The sequence below is a fragment of the Bombus vosnesenskii genome, unplaced genomic scaffold, assembly GCF_011952255.1.
Source record: "Bombus vosnesenskii isolate JDL3184/JDL3185 unplaced genomic scaffold, Bvos_JDL3184-5_v1.1 scf7180000013309, whole genome shotgun sequence".
Classification (NCBI taxonomy): Eukaryota; Metazoa; Arthropoda; class Insecta; order Hymenoptera; family Apidae; genus Bombus; species Bombus vosnesenskii.
Window position 1 is genome coordinate 1229676 of NW_022882958.1, and position 20179 is coordinate 1249854.

Consider the following 20179-nt stretch of genomic DNA (forward strand, 5'->3'; position numbering starts at 1 on the left):
GAATTGGAACACGGTTCATCGGATCGATAATGCGAAACAGCGGGGATTTTCGTTGGAGCAACGTTAATTATAAATCGCTTTGCGAAGCGGAGAATGGAAGAATCGTGGGAGTATGAGGCTAAAGGGCAGGGATAAAGGGATAATAAGCGTCGAGGTTACCCGTTGGGACAATTAGGCGAACAGAAAAGTTCCATCGCAGTTTTGTAGCCTCCTGACCGCTCCTATAAGAGTCAGAATGGCAGCTACTAGTTTTCTCCATTACTCAAAGCCGTTCGCATCTTTCCAGGAATTAACATACTATATTTGACTCACACAGCGCATCAGACGGATGTGTCTGCGCGAGTAACTAACGAAACGTTTATCCTTATCGATTATTCAAACACTAACATTTGTTAATACGTTGATACGTAAAGTGTTTGATCAGCAAGATGATCGACAGTAAATCTTTCTTAATTCTCAACGTAATTCTTCCCTTTGAAACACCGTGGTGTTGATCGATTGATGGACCACGAGGATTTCGCGATATTTCGTCGACATAGTTCGCTTCAAATACAGAATTTGACGTTTCTCGAAAGTCATTGTTACATCGGTAATTACACAAACGTAATCGATCGGCTGTGTGTTTGTTTCGAATCGAAATGGTGTATCGTGAATCCGTTATTCGTTGATCATACATTATGAAGAGAAACTCAGCTGCATTGAGCCGTGATAGTTTTGGTTTATGGTGTTCCGATCATCCCTATAGAGTTGCATGCGGCAACGGCGTGCATTTGTACACGTAATTTGCATTCGTCGCAATACGATAAGGTTAAATAGTTACTCCCGACAACCACAATCCCAACGTTCTAAACATTCGATCGATTCGCTTGTATTATTACGATAGACCGTAACAATCTATCGTGTTCTTGTCCATCGTTATCGTCGTTGCGATCCTTCTCGCTGCATAATAAATATACTAATATCTAATTACGAGATCGATAAACAAACACTATGTAAATCTAACAATCTGACAAGATTTTGATCGAGTCAAATTGATCGAGTTCACGGCGCAACAAGGTTTCGTTAGCCTACAATTATCTCTTCATTTCCGATCAAGATATCCTATCCAGTATGGCATGACGATTACGATAAAAACGGAAATTATGGTGCACTGTGAGAAGCTCGTCGAATCGAAATTCTCGATAGATCCGTAACGTGGATGACCGCAAGTTCCTGGCTAATCCTCAGGAAGCTCAGGCGGCAACGACGTCGATGCGCTTTCAGGAAAACGACGTGTGCGGCCGTAAAGTCATCGAACGACGTCCCGACGGCCCTTTCCCTGTGCGGGTAATCCTCGTAGATTGGCGCGGTGCAATAATTCGTCTGATATCGGCCTCATGGGGGCACGACCGCCAGGGGTGTTCAACGACCGATATTTTTTCCTCGAGAAGCGCCGGCCTCGATTTGTTACATGCCTTACCTGTCGTGCATCCTATCCTGCGTTCATCGTGCCAGTCGCCCCGAACATTCTCTTTATACGCCGCCACCTTTATGCATCGTTAAAACAGGCAGTCGCACCGCGCCAGTAGTAAAACCGCAGTAAATCGATGTATCGTTGTGACGACGATGCTTAAACGCGGCAAGGGTTGAATGGGAAGCAGAAAAATGAGAAAAACGAGAAACAGATCGAACCTCTGTTATTCGAGTGCTAAACTGCCTCGAAACAAATGAACCGTACCGTTCATACCACACGAATATATCGAATCTTCTGAAAATTGTTCGAGGAATTGGAAAGATGTATCTTTGCAGACGCGTTTCACGTGTAGCGAAAGATCCGTTCGAACGGCGTCACGATGACAGAAATTAATACGACAAACAGAACTTTTCGTTCGTTTGAAGAAAATTATGTAATAAAGGAAAAGATTCCTCCTGCGAGGAAGCTAGACGTCAGCAACTTAATTAAGACCTCTCGTCGTTGATCCTCCTACGAAATTTTCGTCGTCCGTTCTTCCGGAAGACGTGACAGAGACGAGCAAGAAGCGGAGAGACAAACACGGAATGGCCATGAACGCAGGAAGACCGGAAGGTGCTGCGAGGTAGCGTAAACAATTGCCAGCACAATTAGGAAACGTTTGTCCGTCTGTGTTTATCGAAGGATCCGTAACTAGCTAAGGTAACACCTATCCATTTGCTACTCGGCAACGAAGCTTCGGTTTGGTCATGCGGACAATCTACAGAAATGTTATTGCGTGTTGTGAAACGACGGATTCGTCAGAAAATCGATTATGACTCGAACGAGTACTTTCGCTCTCGATGTTATCCATCTTCGAGCACGTTATACAATGCAGTCTGTTGTCTGCCGTCTTCGACGAAATTTCTTTTTACCGTGAAAAGCTTGGCCATGAGTCAATCGCTTATCCTTATCTAGAATCGCTCCATAATCTAAGAAATTTTTATCTACCTATGAGTGTTAACGAGAAGTGGAATTAATCAAATAAAGATCTCGCGAGAAACGTGCGACTCAACGAATTAACGAACTTGAGTTCTTCAACGTTAGTAGAAATTCGATTTGGATCACTTGCAGCTAAACGATCAGCATCGCTATAAAACGGATATTTTCCATTCTTTGTAATCGGTAAAGAACGGAATCGCTGGTTTCAGGCGGACTTCCCGGCAGATTATACGATTACGAGTTATGTCAGCGAAAATGGAGTTATTGGCGCACCAAGCACGGAGCATATGCCATGGAAGAACTTGCCCTGACGTACATTAATTTGATATTGGATAACCGTTTCCGTCGTCGGCGCGAACCGACGCGCAACGCGATTCCGAAGGCGCTACATAATGGATATTTCCTCTTTCGCGAAAAATGCATTACCGTATAGAAAATGGCAAATGTCGTTCATGCAAATTTTTTAACGTATATTGTTGATAACGAATTTTAACAGAGAATAAATCATAATTTTGTAACCGTTTGATAATTGCAAAGTAACGTAATATTTCCACCACCTTCGCGATTCTTTAGATAACTTATAACGCAATAACAAGACATAATAAAAGCAAACGGGCAAGGAGACTCGATTTAGAAACAAAATTTCAAACGTTTCAATTATTTTCTCCTTAAAAAATGACCCTTCAAGTCGTATGAACTAACAGGTCTTTCGCATATAATGAAATCGTATCAAATTCTTTTAATATTTCATAAGAATTTCATATCTGTCGTTGCGCTAGTTTAGCTACTTGTTGCGGACATTCCTCTCCGCTCGTATCTATGACAGAAAATGAGAATAGTCTTCAAAGAGATCTTAGGAAGACCTAGGAAGCTTATTTCCGTGGCGTTGTGTAGAAGGCGAATGTGTCGCGAAAAAACACTAATTTAGTTCAATCTGTCCGTTTCCGATAGATGTAGGTGTATGTACGTGGGCCGACATGCGGGTAATCGTTCTACGTTTCCAATCCCTGCGGATACAAATTTTTTAGGAAATCCTCGCTGGTCGCCCGTCGACTCGTTCTGTAATCTACAGACGTTATAACGGACCACCATTATCTCTAAAGAAAAAAAATAGTTAATGGTTGCAAAAAATTCATGAACCAAACGAGACAGGAAGGAAGAAAGGAATGATGGGAAAAGGGATACTTGCTTTTTACTTTCCTTCTTTCCCGTTCGTCTTTTACACTGCTTTACACTAGTCGATCGAACTCTATGCGGTTCTTATTTTGCTATCGCCATTATCTTAAAATCTCGATCGTTTCGCGTAATCGAAAGATTATTATCATATTTTTCCGACTAATCGTTTACAGATAATCAAGCACGTGTAAGATGCGTTTTACTTGATTACAAAATAATGTCGAAGCTTATTTTAAAAATATTTATTACTCATATCGTTACATGTAATGTTCGTATTTTTTTAAACAGACTATATACTTAGTCGCAGTATAAACCTGAACTAAACGTAAAAGACGGATAGCGTGCAACGTCGCTGAAATATGGATACCGTGAAGGTACTAACAGACTCAAACAGAGAACTGGTCACATAATCCCTTGACGGCAAACTTGTCGCATTACCCGTTGCATCACGTTCGGCAACTAGGCGTTAGTTTCCAGCCAAGGGACATTAGGTTCGGAGATGCTAAGAGAGTTGACAACAGGCACGAGTCACTTGTGAAACTAACGAGGCGAAGTTGACTTTGAGTTCTGAGAAATATGCGAGACAAATTACTGGACAAGCCCTATCGTCGCTACGGGACTTTTCCACCTATACAGATGCTTAAACGAAACTCCGTATGCACCAGACCAGTACGTGAATTCAATTAATTTCTCGATCAAGGGGAGCATTATCACTTCTTTTATCGAAGTGTATTATTTTTATCACATGCCCCATCAAATAAAAATTTATGCACCAGCTAGGTTTAGAAATAGGTTGTCATAGAACGATATGACTCATATGATTGATATACGAATACGATCGTTGACAAATGTTTTATGCCATCGTTTAATTCGTGCTTTTACTTTTAAATTACAACCGGCTGCAACGTTCCACGTTGCAGCAATGAAAGGCTGATACATCATGTCCTATCGAAGGAAGCCATCAATAGCGTAACCAGGAAGCCGTCCAAAGTTCTCTAACGATGATGTATCGAGGCTGTACGAGACCCCTAACTTGCGACCATTCCGATACACCGTAAGTTACCGTTTCTTTCGTTCTTTCTTTCTTCTATCCTTTCCTTCGCCACCCTTACCGAGAGAAGCATTACGTCCCTTGGTATCCTTGAAGTTACCATCGATGATGACCGTGACAGATAGCCTGTCATAACTCGCCAATACGAAAAACATATCTGTGGTCTGACGTTTGCTAAAAAAGTAACGCATGCCGGTTTTTTGATCCAAAAATGGGCAAGAATTATGTCGGTCAAATCATGCAGCGTCATCAATTTTTCCTTAACAAACTAAGAGTTGAGTTCACATTATACATCGTGTAATATAATATGTAAAAGTATTAAAATATATCCCTAGTTAACCCGAGGCTTTTTCATTTTTCTTGTTTTCAATATATTTTAAAATACTTAGAATGTATTTAACGTACACTCTCTGTGTGAAATATAACACAGTTCTCAGTTATATAGACCATTGGCCACACCGCGTCGAAATGGTATTTCCAAAGGAACGAAGGAATGCAGATTTTAATAGCTTATGGCAAAGAAGAGTTTGGAAAACTGTCAAATCAAGCTGCGATGATTTTTTAAAACAGAAACAGAGCTAGAGGGGTCAACGAGGAACTGTCAGAGTAGCTTTAGTTTCCCGAAACTGCGCCGCGTATTTCTGCATGGTGGAGACCACTCTTTTACGGTGATTCGCGACGCTTTTTATCTTTCTGCCCTTTTATGCTGTCGCTCTTACTCTGGAACGACATTGATGATACATTAAAATTCATCTGCACCTTTATTGCCGGTCGTTTCGTAAAAATTTTCCGGACGTTATCTTTTCGTGGCATCAGCCGCGTTTCGAAGAAGCAATTTACGCGATTAGATTCGATAAAAAGGTACTTAATAATGTTTGAAATCGTGGCTGGAATACCAGAAAATAGGATTAATAATCTTTCACATAAATTATAGAAGAAGTTCTTTGGAGATAGCGTTCGTAGTAGCCTTAACAAACTCATAATTTTGGTCGACGAAACCAGAATGCTGCTTTCTATTTTGATTATGCGTCATAATTAAATTTATGAAAGTTGACAGTTTGGAACATCGTGCCATCCCAACGACGCGGAAATGCACTTGCCCCTTTAAATGCCTAAAGGGTTTACGTGCGTGCTTTTCCTCGTATACTGAAGTCCATATTTTTAACTGTTATTGCAACTCTGTGGAAGAAATTTAATGTTTACTTCAGAACTAAGAACATAATCGTTCTGCATTCGGAACTGGCCTATACTATATGTATATATTAAAGTACGAAGCATGTATGAGCACTTACGGAAATTTCGAAAAATTCGAACTTTTAAATTTGAAACATATTTTCGAATGTTTTAAATTATAAATTGTAGTTTTAAATATTTGAAAATTCAAAAATTATTTGTTAAACTTTTCGAATGTATTAAAGTGAAGTATTCATAATTGTGGAATGTTTTTTGAAGTACGTATTTTGATGTATATTTTTATTCTACTTCATTTTTGTGTTCTTCTTTACATGTAATCTACATATATATATATCTTTAAATATAAAAATATTTCATAAATGATATATTGTGAAGTATATAAACTGTCAAACTATTTATATAGACGAATGTAAAGAATATACTACGTTATATTTCAAATTTAAATTTGACGCAACGCATGCGCACTATAATATTCGTTGAAAAATTTGAAAAGTTCACGTCACGTGACTCAACTTAAACGTGTCGCGTCGGTGTGGAAAGATGTTGAGATTTTAATGATATAAATTTATATTAAAAAGTTGTTTAACTTACGCGATCGAATGGTCTTACAGACAGCGTAATGTACAAAAATTGAAATGTATAATACTCTAAATGTGAAGTGAAATAAATGTAGAACGTTGAAATGAGCATCGATGGATCATTTACCCTGGAATGGAAATCGCAATGTAAGTCATAGATAAATTTTATTTGCAATTTTCTTCGTTTTATTGAATAATAAATCGTATTATTGAATATATCAATTACATACATTTCAAATATGTATAGTTTAAAGTAGAAATAAAGTATGTTTATTAAGTTAAAGAGAATTAAGAGTTTAGAATAATTTTAAACTCATTTAAATAAATGCAGTACAACGTTTATTTAATGTTTTAATTACACTGATTACATCAAAATCAAAATAGATTATACGAAGGTAAGATAAAATATATTTAAATCTTTTTCTTACTTCCTTTAATATCTTACACGAATCAACTACTTAACTACAATTTGTATTTATCTTAGTTTGATCATTTTAAAGTGAAAATAAATATAAGACAGACAGGTAAAATCACTCAGAACAAAGTATGTTTATAGTAATATTATCTTCATACAAATTTTGTTTACGACACTTTCCTTACAATTCTCATGATAAATGTGTACAATTTAAAAATTATACGGACTTTATCTCTACTTTAGGTGCTGCGTTCTATTTAAAATTTAAATTACATTATATTCAACACTCTACAATTGGAATGTTTTGTTAAATAATCATGGCATTTCTTAATTACACTTTTATAAAGTGGCAGTATATAATAAATTATCACTCTTAAAATAACTGCTAGATAGCTTAAAAATTCGGTTTATATAAATATTATTTGTTAAAAGCAATGTAAAAGCAACAGTATTTTGGTGATTAATCATGGTGTTAATTTGTGAATATACACTTGATCTCAACTGTAACATTCCTACTTAAACATAATGTAATCAATATCTACAGTTTTGATCATCTATTATACAGAATTATTAACTGATATGTGTAATGAATCCATAGAATATCTTCTTTCTTGTTGCGTTGTTTTCAACCATTGTTTGTGTTCGCACAAGTAAGGATATAACGGTACCACTAAGACACTGATATCATCAACCGATGCCATAGGTGAAAACTTCTCATCGGTTTCTTCAAGATTTTCTGATTTACCAACCCAAGCTCGTCCCACTAATCTACCACGTGCCGCTTGTACCAATTCTTGAGCACCCATTGTGAGTCTGTAAAACGGATAATTTTATAACCTTTATTTTTAATTACTACGAACTTTAATTCATACGAATTCTCTAATTTCTAAGAACAAAGAAAGAGAAGAAAGAATACCTGTATTCCAATGATGGATTATCTGGAGTAAGTGTCTTTCTAAGTATATTTGCTGCCGTTTTATCTGATACAACATCCCAAAGTCCATCTGTAGCTACAATAATGCAATCACGTTCTGTGAGATTACAGCTATCTAAATTTATAGACTGCACTTCGGGTTGTGATGATAGGAATGGCTTTATATTAACTCCTGTACTTGCTGCTTTTAAGCCATGATCTCCAAAACCACGCGTTACTCCTATAGTACCCATTACACGACTCTATATAGTAAAAATATATTAAATCCTTTTTAACTAATTCACGATATTTTCTGATATTGAGAATATTTACCCTTTTGCCATGTCCAGATATAAGAGGTAGCTTCAAATCAGAGAGCGTTAAGACTTTATACGCCCAACCAGTCATATAAGGTTCTCTATACAAAACCATAGATCCTAATTCTTTTTGCAAAGGTCGTTTTCTAAACTCTAGTGGTGTGAAATGACCTTTCAATAATTCGGTACTTCTTAGAAAACCTAATGCTCTGACACGATTTGATTCTGAATCAGGGGTATGATCTCTTGTTAATGCACGCTGACTGTCTCCCAAAACTAATACAGCTCTGTCAAGTGTACATTTGGTAATATTCTAATTTTTATCATCCATATTAGAAATTTAACTGTTGGCATTATTACCTTGAATCACCAGCACCTGCAGCATATAATCTACCATTGAGAAATAGAATGGTAATTGCTGTGCAACCTCCACCTCCTCCTTGAGCTTGTGCTTCTACCATTTGATCCATTTGTCTATATGCTAATTCAATAGCACCAATTACTAAATCTCTTCCTTTGATCAGTTCATCTTCATCTTCGTTTAGCAGCATATTGCCAGGTATTGCCATTAATCTTCCCTGGAAAAGCAATTTAGGTTTAAAAATTTGACGTTGAAATATATCAGCAAAATTTTTATCTGTTCTTACAAGGATTATCCTATGTAAGTGTAGTCTTGCCGTTAAAGCCACTTGATAGCCAGCATGCCCATCAAACATAGAGAATATGACATAAGGTAACGTAACATTAACATCTGATAATTTGAGGTCTCCTCTGGTTGCAGAAGTTTGATCTTCATTCCATGTGCTTTTTCCGGCATTTATGCATTCTGCATAGCCAGCACACCATGGTAACCGACTCAAATCCCTTGGAACTATAATTGGTCTTACCCTATGATCAGCACTTACCTATTGATTATATAAATATTAAAGGTGTTTTTATTACTTATTATTACATATTCTGACAATAATGATACTCCCAAATACTTACTTGAGTTTCTTCTGTTGTTAATCCTAGAAAACTGGGTCTACTATATGGTTTATTTTCTATTTCTGCAACAATGTTTAAATTAAGATAATCTGTTACTGCTTCGTTATCTGAGTCAGTAGGATATTGCAGACCGAGTTCACTTCCACCCACAACATTCATCAATACTGATTTAACTCTGTTCAGCATTTTTGATTATTATTTTTTATTATTATTTGTGAATACAGAAATCAGAAATATAGCACATATACAATGAATTTAATAGACTTTATCATGAAACATATCTTGAAAGGGAGATATCACTTCTAGTGATAACAACTGAGTCTGTTTCACTTTTTATCAAAAGACACGAATTCGCGTCTATGTACAACATTAGAAAACAGGAAGTACAAATTTTAATTGCTAACTTGGTTATCTGTCATCTGTCAATTATTAATCACAAAACTAATTCCGCACAAGAAATAATATTCTTATACCAATAATACTATCTTTAAAAATAAAATATTTCTATATGGCTATGTTTCGAACTATTCATAAGTCTGTGTTTCCTTTAATTGGTATCATCTTGTTGACAAATGATTGTCAACAATAAGATAGGTTATTCCCTGACACGAGTAGCAGTAGCAGGTAGCTGTTTTACCGTAAACAACTCGCAACATAGATTTTACATCGGATATATTTTCATATTCCACGTTCTTATGGATTGTGAGATCCTTATTTGAGATTTTAGCGTTACCAGATGATGTTACCGACGTGGTATGGATTAAGACAGAATGAGACAAGGTTCGCTTGGTAGAAATTTGACTTTTTGCATGATCGGTATTTCAGAACATGAGTCACAAAGCTCTATAAGATGATACGTCTATGTTTTTTTTAGTTCACGTTTGTATTTAGGGTTTAAAAATACATATATGCAGAAAGCAGACAACGTTTGTACGATATCATAAGAAGTCGTAAAATTTGAGTGTTATTTACACGAATTGTTTGTAGGAATTTAATACATATTGAATATTTCGTAAATCAAATATGTCAAAAGGGAAGAAGAGTGTATACAGTAGTGAGGTAATCACTTTCTTTCGTATTATTTCAGTGTGGTTTACCAACATTTGTATACCTCTTGTGAATATTTCTTCTGAATAAATATTCATACAGTTTAATTAATAGAAACATAATATCAAATTTTAGGAAGCTAGTAGTTCATCTGGCAGTTCTTCTTCGCTATCATCTGACGAAGAAGTAGATGCTAGAGATTTAAAACCAATTAAGGAATATTTGTCAGATCGCAGGGAATTAGCACGTCAACTTTTTAAATCAGTTAAAGCTGAAAAAATACAAATGATGTTACCTCAAACATTAAAGGTATGCCAATTCTTGACATCACGCGTTAAGTAGACTGTCGTTTCTCTTCTATTTATTAGAATCAAGTATTTTTATACAATGTAGTTCACAGAATTATTCCTTTTAGAAAATGGATTTTGGACAGTTAGAAAAATGGTGTGCTAATGAATTAAGTGGCATGTCAAAAAGCCGTATATTGTGTATCTTAAATGGGAAACCTATGTTAGAATCATCAGATACAAATGAATCAGACGATTCAGGTATGTTTACTGTTATGCATTTTAGGATTTACTAGTGGTAATTTATATATGGTATACAAATAATTATAGGACCCTCGTTGGAAATTATCTCAGATACAGAGGAATGGTTTACCGATGATGAAATATGTAAAAAGGAAGATGGTTCGAAATTACCTAAAATAAAGAAAGAGAAAATCAAACAAAAAGGAAAATCTCAACTTAGTAAAAAAAGTGATAGTAAGTCTACTTGTAAGAAAATTCCTGATTGCACTCATAAAGATATACAAGTAAAGAAGGAGAATGTTATAGATAAAAGTAAAGAAAAGGATGGCGATAGCTTATTGGATTTGTTAGAGTTAGAAATGCGTGCAAGGGCAATAAGAGCTTTAATAAGGAAAGAGGAAGATGTAATACCAGATACTTCTAAATCTGTGGCAACTAACGATACGTCAAATGAAAATGCCGAAGCTAAGACCGAGCAAGATGAGATAAAAGAAAAAGAAAATTGTAGAAGGCAATTGGAGAGAATTATTAGTGCTCAGCAGAATACAATTGCTGAAGATGAAGACGTTGTATTAGTTGTCCAACCAACTCCGACTATTGAATTATTGTCTAGTGATAGTGAAGCAGAACCTCATAGTGGTGTGCGTGTAAATAAAAAATTACAAAACGAACGAGTTATAGAGACCAAAGACAATATTAATCACACTGAGAATGGAGATTTAAATAATATTTGTAATATTAATAGCATAGAAAACTCGAAAGAAAATAAAGTAACTAAGAGTTCAACAGAAACAGATAAAGAAATAGATAATACACATAAAACTGAAACTTTTAAATGTAATTATAGCAATAATATACTTCGTAAGGATAGTCAATCAAAATCTAGTAGTAAGAGACGAAAAACAAAGAAAAAGTCGCATATAAAAGAGCAATCAAAAAATATAACTTCCAAAATTGATACAGATGATATAAAATCAAGTAATGCTAGTCAAAATATGAAAGCCACAGAAGGTGACGATTGTTCGTCACAAGATGTGAACTTAGATGATAAAGTACACGAAAATAATATTAAATCAAAAATAACGCATAATAATCCTTCAGATAAACACGATTCTACCGAAACAAGTATTTTAAGCAAAGTAGGTTTAGATGAAGAAAAATCCATTGACTTAGATGAAATAATTGATTTAGATAACTATTGCGATGATATGGATGATATAGAAAATAGCGAGAACGATAAAAATAGTAAAGTTGTTGAAAAGAAGGAATGCAAATCGCAAATGGAAGCAAATTCCTCACAGAAATCGAATGGAACTGAAACTTGGGCAAGTCGTTATTATCAAACGGACGATGTACAAAATGTAATAAAAGAGTCGAAGATCCAGTCGGAAATTCGTAAACGATTAAGGGAACGTCAAAGACTTTCTAAGCTTAGTACGTCTCCGAATAAAAATTGTCCTTCGTCACTGCCTGTAGTACAGGCAATTAATAATAAAGTTATCGAAAAACATCCGATGGGTTCCGTCGATGAATATTTGGCTTTAAAACACACTGCCGCTACAAGCCTTAATATTGTTAATAGCAACAATAGTTCTAACATATTAAAAGATAGCATAGTATCTATGAATACACATGTAGGTGTAAATAGATTAATTGAAAACGATCACGTGTCTACTGTATCTAATTCTGTATATTCTAAAAATCAAGTAATTGACAAAGAACCTAATTTAAATAATAACACAAATGATAATGATATACCTGCTACAAAAAATGAGACTATAGTTAACATGATTAACGTTATGAATCCTGGTTAATATAATTTTTAAGTAATATACATAATTATAATAATTATATTTATAATTAGGTAATTGTAAATATATTTCACGAGCACTGTCTTCCAACAGTTGGACATAAAATACTTTTTGTACAACATTCCTATACCATAGAGCTGAAATAAGTCGTATTTTTCTCTGTAATTATAGAATGTAAAGAAACGAAAAATATGTAATTATAGGCTTGAAGAAAATTGGTTACCGATTCTCACCTGCTATTAAAATTACATAGAACTATTGAATAGATCGATATTAGATTAGATAGAAATATGGAAGTATATGAACATCAGTTTCTATGAAAGTATTTATACGATTTTAAAAGTCTTTATCTAATAAGTGCCTGTAAATGGAATTTCATTATACCAATACCAATGAAAAATTATATTCTTTACAGTCCTGTTGGAAACTAAGTTATCAGGAACTAAGTTGGAAACTAAGATATGTAGTAAATTATTGATAGCGACAATGTTAAAAGCAATTTTTACACATGAGTACTGTATGTTATATCAAATAGCTTTAATCCACTATGTTGCTTTGTAAATAATGATCTTAAAATAAAATTGTAGATATGGTACTATCCTATATTTCCCATGTATATTATTTTCACTATTTAGATTTAATACTTCAAGTATATCGTGTATGATTTAGCTTCATAAATTACAACAGAGAATAAAACCATTGACGTATCATTTATATTTGATCTGTTTTTTGTACGACAATCATATATTACTTAGAGATGATATATTACTCAAATACGTACTTACGTACCTGTTTTATGTATTTTACTTTACGAGCATTCTACATTCTAAATCACTGACTTCTCTACTTTCGTTTCCGATTTTTATCGTTCGCTAACACGCGGAAGAGTTTTCGATTCTTCACAATTTCGCTAATTCGTGCACTCGATAAAACCTGTACAATATATTGCTTAATCGTTCTTAAATTTCGCGAAATCATACACCGAACGCAGAACGACTTTTTCTTAAAAAGAAAGAAAAACGAAGAGGGAAATGGAAAGAAAAGAAATAAAAAAGAGAGAATAACATGCATAGCATTTACACTTGTATAATATCTATTACGATTCAAAGAGATGGGAACAGTGCGGAAGCAAAGATCGAACGTTCGATCGACGCTTGTGCACTTGTAACGCACAAGCGATCTCGTACGACCTAGGAAATGCATGGGTTGGTCTGCGTAATCTCATTGACTTTGTGGCCGCGTGTACGAATGCTGTAGCGCAGGCATTACGACACCATGCACACACACCGGAAAGATTTTTCAGAACGACGACGGTCTTGGTACAAGGAACTTTCGATCGCGATGGATGGTTCCGGTGCCGTGGAACTTGGAAAGTTTCTCCGCGACGATGCAAATAAAAGGTACAAAAGGGAGGGAGACCGGTAACTTTGTACGGTAACAGAAAAGCCGATAGTAGACACTCTGCATCATGCGAGACAGATTGTTGACAAAGATTCGAGTGGAATTTAAATGAGTACATATAATCCTGTGACACGTTGCGCAACATAAGGCATTCCTATCTAGTCCACTTCCGATGAAAGTTACATTTAGAATTCCACAACACGATGTGCCGGTTAATATGGTGATAAATTCAGATGTCACCGTTGCTACAGCTCTTTACGGTGATTTCTCTGATCGAATATGCATATGAAGTATGGAAATAGCAAGGCTATATAATTATACATATGTATTTCTCTCTACAGAGAGAAATGTCGTTTATCTGTTTCTGTTTGTACCCTTTGACTACTTTGGCATTAATAACGATGGAAAAATGAAATGCGATAGAGTACCGTCAATTTGACGTTTAAATAGAAAATTCAAACACTGCATGCGAATAGCGAAAGATAGAAGAAAATCTGTCGAATATTCGTAACAAACGTAGTCCCAGTTTCCTCATTTTCAATAATGTTGATTAAACGGATGTTATTTTCCACGTGGCTCCTCTTTTCCTTCAGGAATTCGATAAAGTTTTATCAGGGAGGAACATGGCTTAGGTGGTGGAAGTAATTTGTCGCACCCCTGTGAAATTACGGTCTAGTAATTACGATGAAGTTACGGTCTTATTTTAGTTACAACTCTGTTTCTCATTAGAATTGTGCTGTAAATTGCAGGAAAAGTTCTTCGTTAACGTAACTAGTTAAATATCTTCTTTAAGGCTGTCAATTTCACGATATTACGATCTTACGAATCTTCCACTTCGTTTCATCTCAGTATCGTTTCATTTTTTCATCAATTTATGTTCTATTTTTTTCACCATGCAACAAGGGCAAGAGGGTGCGAGCAAGTAAAACGCAAACTCGAGATGCGTGCGTGTTGACAGAACCAATATTAACGTAATGTTGACGATCATTTCTAGTGCAAACAAGGTAGAGTCTATCGTTGAACGTGACTGATCGTATAGAATGAAGGATTGCATATTCCCTTCACGTCGCAACGCGTTGTATACTGGTATGGAATGCTAGAGATTTTGCAAATCTATAAGAAAGGGGCAGACAACGAAAGTATGGAATACGCCATTAGATAGATAGGCACGTGACAGTTTCTATTCACATATTTGCGTCGTGCTAAAAAATCTGAAGATTCCTGTTCCGGTTGTTTTGCGAGCTTGAAACGAAACTTTTCTCGAGAGCATTCCTACTTCCTACATTACGGATGTATTATAAATTTCCATTTTCCATGAAGATATTCCATTTGCTCGATTTTGTTGACACGTATAGCAAGTTTATACGTTTACGTAGAAAGTGAAGGGGAATATCAGAAATGTATGCGCTGTACAGCAAATAAGAGATGTTTCGTCATTTGTAAAGGAAAAAAAAAAAAAAAAGAAAAAGAAGGAAACTAAGTCAGTACGAAATCAAAGGTTCAAATGTTTCATCATACGCGTAGCGAACTAGTTCGCATTCTTGCTACATTATTATATCAGGCAACCATATGAACGTTTTGCAATAAAAACAATAATAATAGCCCCCGCGTCTTTCTAATTAAAACAAGAAAGTATAGCTTTATTATTTTAACGTTGATACGTTTGCATTCAAACGTCACTTTCGAATCTATTCGTACGGTATTCCTGTTACTTAGTTCACAAAGATTTCTTTAACGAATTTAAATGAATGCTAAATAGAAAATCTAAAGAAATAAAAGATACCTTTGACGGTTACTATTAAAGTTACGCAGGGAAAGAAGTTAGTATACAAAACTAAAAGCGGTTAGGTTAATGTATTCTTTATAAACGCAACAGTTTTTATCGTTAATTTTTTGTGATATGCGTACAAAAAATTGTTCTCCCAGTGTAGATCATTAACGAAACTTTATATCGTATGAATCGGATCACGGTGTAAAACGAAGCACGCGAGGCTAGCGTGTAAAATCGGGCAAATAGCGGAAATAATAACGTGCGGAGATTGCACGATAACATAACGTCGCAATCGGTGCGTATGTATAGTGGGAAGCTTCTGACGCAACGCGCGGATTTCCACGTATATCAGAATAAAAAGTAGTGCGAATGTGAAGGTACCTCCTTATTCGTCTCTTCCAAGTATCTCCATAGAAGAGGCACAATAGAGATTGATGCAAACGCCAAGTCACGATTTTGTACGTTGTACAACGAAAAAGAAAAGACGAAAGAAAAATAAGACACATCGTTCTAAAGCGTGTTGCGTAACATGGGTAGACGCGTCTACGTCGAGCTGCAGCACGTTCTGATTTCTCGGAAACACCTGGTGTTCAACGATTTCGCGCCAATTTCTGGGGAACGAGGAAGCACAGAAGTTGCTTTCCTGTGCCATGCGAATAAATAATTGGGAATTTTCTTACGTAGTTATTAGAGAGCGACTCGGTACGAAACTCGAAACGCAGTAAATGAAAGCCTGCAACTTTTGAAGGATTTATATTTATCTTCCGTTGAACAAACACGGAGAACGAAACAATGGAAAATTCGAGGATTCATCGATCGATCTAAGTGTACTTTAAATTTAGCGCGGTTTCAAGTATTTGCATATAATCTTACGATCGTGCAAGATACGAAATGATTGAGAGATTGCATAATATAGATATGGAAAGTATTAGTCACAGTCAATGGTGTTTCCTTAAAGCTAATTACGAGTATCCTTCTATCATACGTTACACTTCGTGATAATATTTTGCGTTGCTTACACGTCAAAAATCGTTTTGTTCGATTTAAACGCGAAACGGATGAAAATGATACACGGGAAAAAATAATGCGTTCGAGCAAAAAAAGAAAAAAAAAAAAGAAAAACGTTTACATCACAATTGACGGAAACGTAACTTGCCGTATGCAATCGACATACCAGAAGTACCAATGTGTATGGTTGAGGCAACATCGTATCTGCATCGTTCCTCTTTGCACGCGAACGCCATCCATATGCATTCTCCGGCTGATCGAAGAAATCTCTCTTTCTCTTTCTCTCTTACGCGAACTTCCTAGACCATTAAATATGATTACCTGGCTTGCGGCACGTTAAATAACGGGATTTGCTAACCAACAGTCTGCGTGTCTTGCTATATACGAAAGCATCGGTTAGCACGTTTTAAAACTCGCCTGGTCGCTAGGAGATAAACCTGGCTAATGGTTGTTGTATCTTAAAGACCTGGTAAATATTATACGGTAACGAAACCCCGTTTCACCGTGGTTTATAAACTGCTTATTATTAAAACAGGTGCATTACCAGCGGTAGCCACCCCCTCTTCACGTTCCGTATCGTCGAAAATTCAATTTCACTATCGAAAGCGTTCGAATTAATTAAACGAATCAGATACCGTTTAGTTTTTGTTACGATTCGATTCGATCATTTCCTGATATTTCGCTGGATGCGAAGCAAGTCGAACCGTGTACAATCTATTATTCATCTCGTCAATTAAGTACAATTATGCAACTCGTGGCAGCAGCAACTTGCTTGTTTCTCTAAATCAGCGATAATTTCTTCGGCACGCGGTTCGAAATAGCGAGCAGGATGCTCCAATATAATTTTGCAATCGATAGGCGAATGTTCGAAACACGATTGTGCTGCTACGACGTAGTTTCCCTTGATCGTTGGACAAGGTCGATAGAACGGATATTCGCAGAGGGCATTCGTCAATGAGCTGAAATTGTCGTAAGCACGTCTCCTCGTTTCTGGCGAATTCGCTGAGCCAAGCAAACCACAGTCGCGTACGTACGCGACACGCTTCTGTAATTTCGTACCGCGTGTACACGTAACATACTCCAACGTTGCGCTCTCGACGCCCGTCGAACACGCTTTTCCCAGATTTTAAAATTCGATCACACGGACACCGGAGTCACTTTCGGTTTCTATTTGTTATCAGATTAGCGAGAGCGTAAAGGGGAAACGAACGTTGCACGCGGAAATGAAATCAAGCTAAGAGGAGAAAGGGTTCTTCGTTTGCTAATTACTAGGAATTATGATTCGTTCGGATAATGTCGTGCTCATCAAGGAAATGTCGTTAAGTTCGGCGAAGACATTTCGATTCGGAAAAATTCTATAGAAAATTTATTAGCTCGAGAAGTAGCATCGTTGTGTAAGATTTGCATGAAACACAGAGAAAGAAGACAGGGGTTGGAATGGTGGAAACATCGAGATTGCTCGAAGAGAACGGCGGGCGTGAACGTCGTCAAACTCCGCGGTACAAGTTTTTACGCAGTTGAACGTTCATTTCGTTTTCCCTTTCTACGCTATTAATTTGCGTGGCGATTCTATTCGCGTTAACGACCGTACAATTCGTACGAGGCTTTTTCTCGCTGACATTTCGCTTACGTTAAAGCAAGTGTACCTCATAACGTAACATTAATCGGTGAAAGTTCTGTCGCGATTCCTCCCGATCGCGTAACCGCTAACGCAGCTTTTTTCCTTATCGAGCAATCTTATGCCTGCGAAGGTTACGTAATCGCTTTGTTATGTATAAAAAAATATCGCTTTATTCATTTATAAAAAACATATTATACAATAAAATTTAAGGTTCGGGATCACGGTGAATACAATATTGGTATATTCGACTGACGTCTACTACGAAGGGCACGCTTGTTCGTCGATTGGTGTTCACGTTTCGGCCAGCAAGCGTCTCGTGATCTCGGATGACCGAATTCACGAAATCAGCAATTGCGTCTTGTTGCAATCGATGGACAAGACGTACGTAGAAGGTCAAAGACTTTGATACTCTAGCGAGTACAAGCCTTTGCTTCACAAATGCTCGTAACCTCCATAACCTCCGCCAAGATCGTGTCCACCTCCTAAAGACAGTCCACCACCGAATCCACCTCCGTGTCCACCTCCGTATCCTCCACCGAGTCCACCTCCGAAACCACCTCCGAATCCACCTCCGTGTTCCTTCACGACAATAGGTACAGCCTCCTTCACGACCAAGGGCACCTTAACAGGGTAGGGCACTGGTTTTGGTACAGTGACCGGTACCTTGACAGGTACCTTGACCGGCAGAGGCACCTTTATTGGCACCTTGACGGGCACCTTCACAGGGTAAGGTATTGGCTTCTCGACCGGGTAAGGCACGGGCTTTTCGACTGTAACAGGGTAGGGCTGAGGCACGTGGACAGGGTATGGCTTGTCGATTGGTACTTTGACTGGTACACTGACGGGTACGGGGACATGTTTTGTGACCTCTACTGGGTAAGGCTCTGGCACGTGGACGGTCTTTGTGACCGTGACTGCCGGGACGTGTTCCGCGGATATATGTTCGCTGCCACCAAAGCCGCCTCCGAAACCGCCTCCAAGGCCAAATCCTCCTCCGCCTCCGCCTCCGCCTCCACCTCCATAACCTCCTCCGAAGCCATGATCACCCAAGCTAAGCTCCAAGCCGCGTTTCGTCTTCTCTTCTTTTGGTTGGGCGCTAGACTCCGCGGTCTTTTTCGCTTCCTCGGCCACGGCCGACAGTACCAGGCCGCAGAAAAGTAAGATCTGGGGGAAATAAATCGTAGATTATTAACATTGTTTCGAACGATATTTTCTATTGGTTTTAGAGGGGATTTTGATGGCGATAACATTTCTTTTTTCGCTATTACGAGCGACAAATAGCGAGAAAACAATCGTGCAACGTAAGTATTATTTGATCTTCTTAGGAGAAAAGTACACCGATTCGACGAATATGCTTCGATTGATTTAACCAATTGCACGAAGAACGACAACACGCTCAAATTTTCACCGGTAACGTCAGTTTCGTTCGCGTGGCTCGAGAGACGGGAATTCAAGTGGCTGCCTTACTGGAGCTACTCACTTTCAGCTTCTCTGTGCTGTTCATGTTGGTCGACAGTGAGCACACTGGTTCCTCGATGGTCTACCCTCGCTTTTATAGGGGACGCAACCGCCAGTCCGGCAGGCAACTCGAGCGTGCCGATGAAATTGTTGCGGAGTAGGAAGTTGAGAGAAGGAAAGGAAGAGAACGACGCCGTGGACGACGCTTTCCTCCGTTAGCTTTTGTCAGCCAACATTTAGCAAGTCGCTTCGCGTCCCGTTCAATTTCTTCCTGAATGCTGCCTAAGCTTTCGAAGCTTCTTTAACAATTCGGCAAATCCTTCGATACATTTTCGTCTCGTTCGATTCTTAATTTCACCTGTGTGCAAGGACGCGCCTCCAATTTCTATCTAGAACAAGTCGAAATTCGTCGAATCTTCGGAGGATGATAAAAAGAAAAATATCGATCGAGTTTCGATTCAGATTACGCT

At 37.4% G+C, this 20179-nt stretch overlaps 3 protein-coding genes across 3 annotated transcripts; 1 reads left to right on the plus strand and 2 right to left on the minus strand.

The window, feature by feature from the left end:
* Positions 1-6746: 6746 nt before the first annotated feature.
* LOC117234796 (protein phosphatase 1H) lies at positions 6747-9709 on the minus strand. Its single transcript, XM_033496336.1, has 6 exons — positions 9063-9709; positions 8723-8980; positions 8436-8653; positions 8092-8362; positions 7762-8021; positions 6747-7658 (listed from the first exon to the last, which is right to left on the minus strand). The coding sequence occupies exons 1-6, from the start codon at positions 9246-9248 to the stop codon at positions 7403-7405; spliced, it is 1449 nt and encodes a 482-aa protein (XP_033352227.1). The 5' UTR covers positions 9249-9709; the 3' UTR covers positions 6747-7402.
* A 240-nt stretch (positions 9710-9949) lies between these two features.
* Positions 9950-12817, plus strand: LOC117234795 (myb-like protein X). The gene is made up of 4 exons (XM_033496334.1): positions 9950-10121; positions 10245-10418; positions 10525-10657; positions 10727-12817. Exons 1-4 carry the CDS (start codon positions 10086-10088, stop codon positions 12451-12453), a joined length of 2070 nt encoding a protein of 689 aa, XP_033352225.1. The 5' UTR covers positions 9950-10085; the 3' UTR covers positions 12454-12817.
* A 5607-nt stretch (positions 12818-18424) lies between these two features.
* Positions 18425-19856, minus strand: LOC117234806 (H/ACA ribonucleoprotein complex subunit GAR1-like). The gene is made up of 2 exons (XM_033496353.1): positions 19732-19856; positions 18425-19415 (listed from the first exon to the last, which is right to left on the minus strand). Exons 1-2 carry the CDS (start codon positions 19753-19755, stop codon positions 18684-18686), a joined length of 756 nt encoding a protein of 251 aa, XP_033352244.1. The 5' UTR covers positions 19756-19856; the 3' UTR covers positions 18425-18683.
* Between the last annotated feature and the right edge of the window lie 323 nt (positions 19857-20179).

Bases quoted from the DNA above. Each gene is read 5' to 3' on its own strand.
- LOC117234796 (XM_033496336.1), bottom strand. From the start codon at position 9,248: ATGCTGAACAGAGTTAAATCAGTATTGATGAATGTTGTGGGTGGAAGT. The intron at 8,981-9,062 runs GTAAGTATTTGG...TATAATCAATAG, and splicing joins TAACAACAGAAGAAACTCAA to GTAAGTGCTGATCATAGGGT. The intron at 7,659-7,761 runs GTATTCTTTCTT...TCCGTTTTACAG, and splicing joins AATCCATCATTGGAATACAG to ACTCACAATGGGTGCTCAAG.
- LOC117234795 (XM_033496334.1), top strand. From the start codon at position 10,086: ATGTCAAAAGGGAAGAAGAGTGTATACAGTAGTGAG. The intron at 10,419-10,524 runs GTATGCCAATTC...TATTCCTTTTAG, and splicing joins TGTTACCTCAAACATTAAAG to AAAATGGATTTTGGACAGTT. The intron at 10,658-10,726 runs GTATGTTTACTG...AAATAATTATAG, and splicing joins AAATGAATCAGACGATTCAG to GACCCTCGTTGGAAATTATC.
- LOC117234806 (XM_033496353.1), bottom strand. From the start codon at position 19,755: ATGAACAGCACAGAGAAGCTGAAA. The intron at 19,416-19,731 runs GTGAGTAGCTCC...TATTTCCCCCAG, and splicing joins ACAGCACAGAGAAGCTGAAA to ATCTTACTTTTCTGCGGCCT.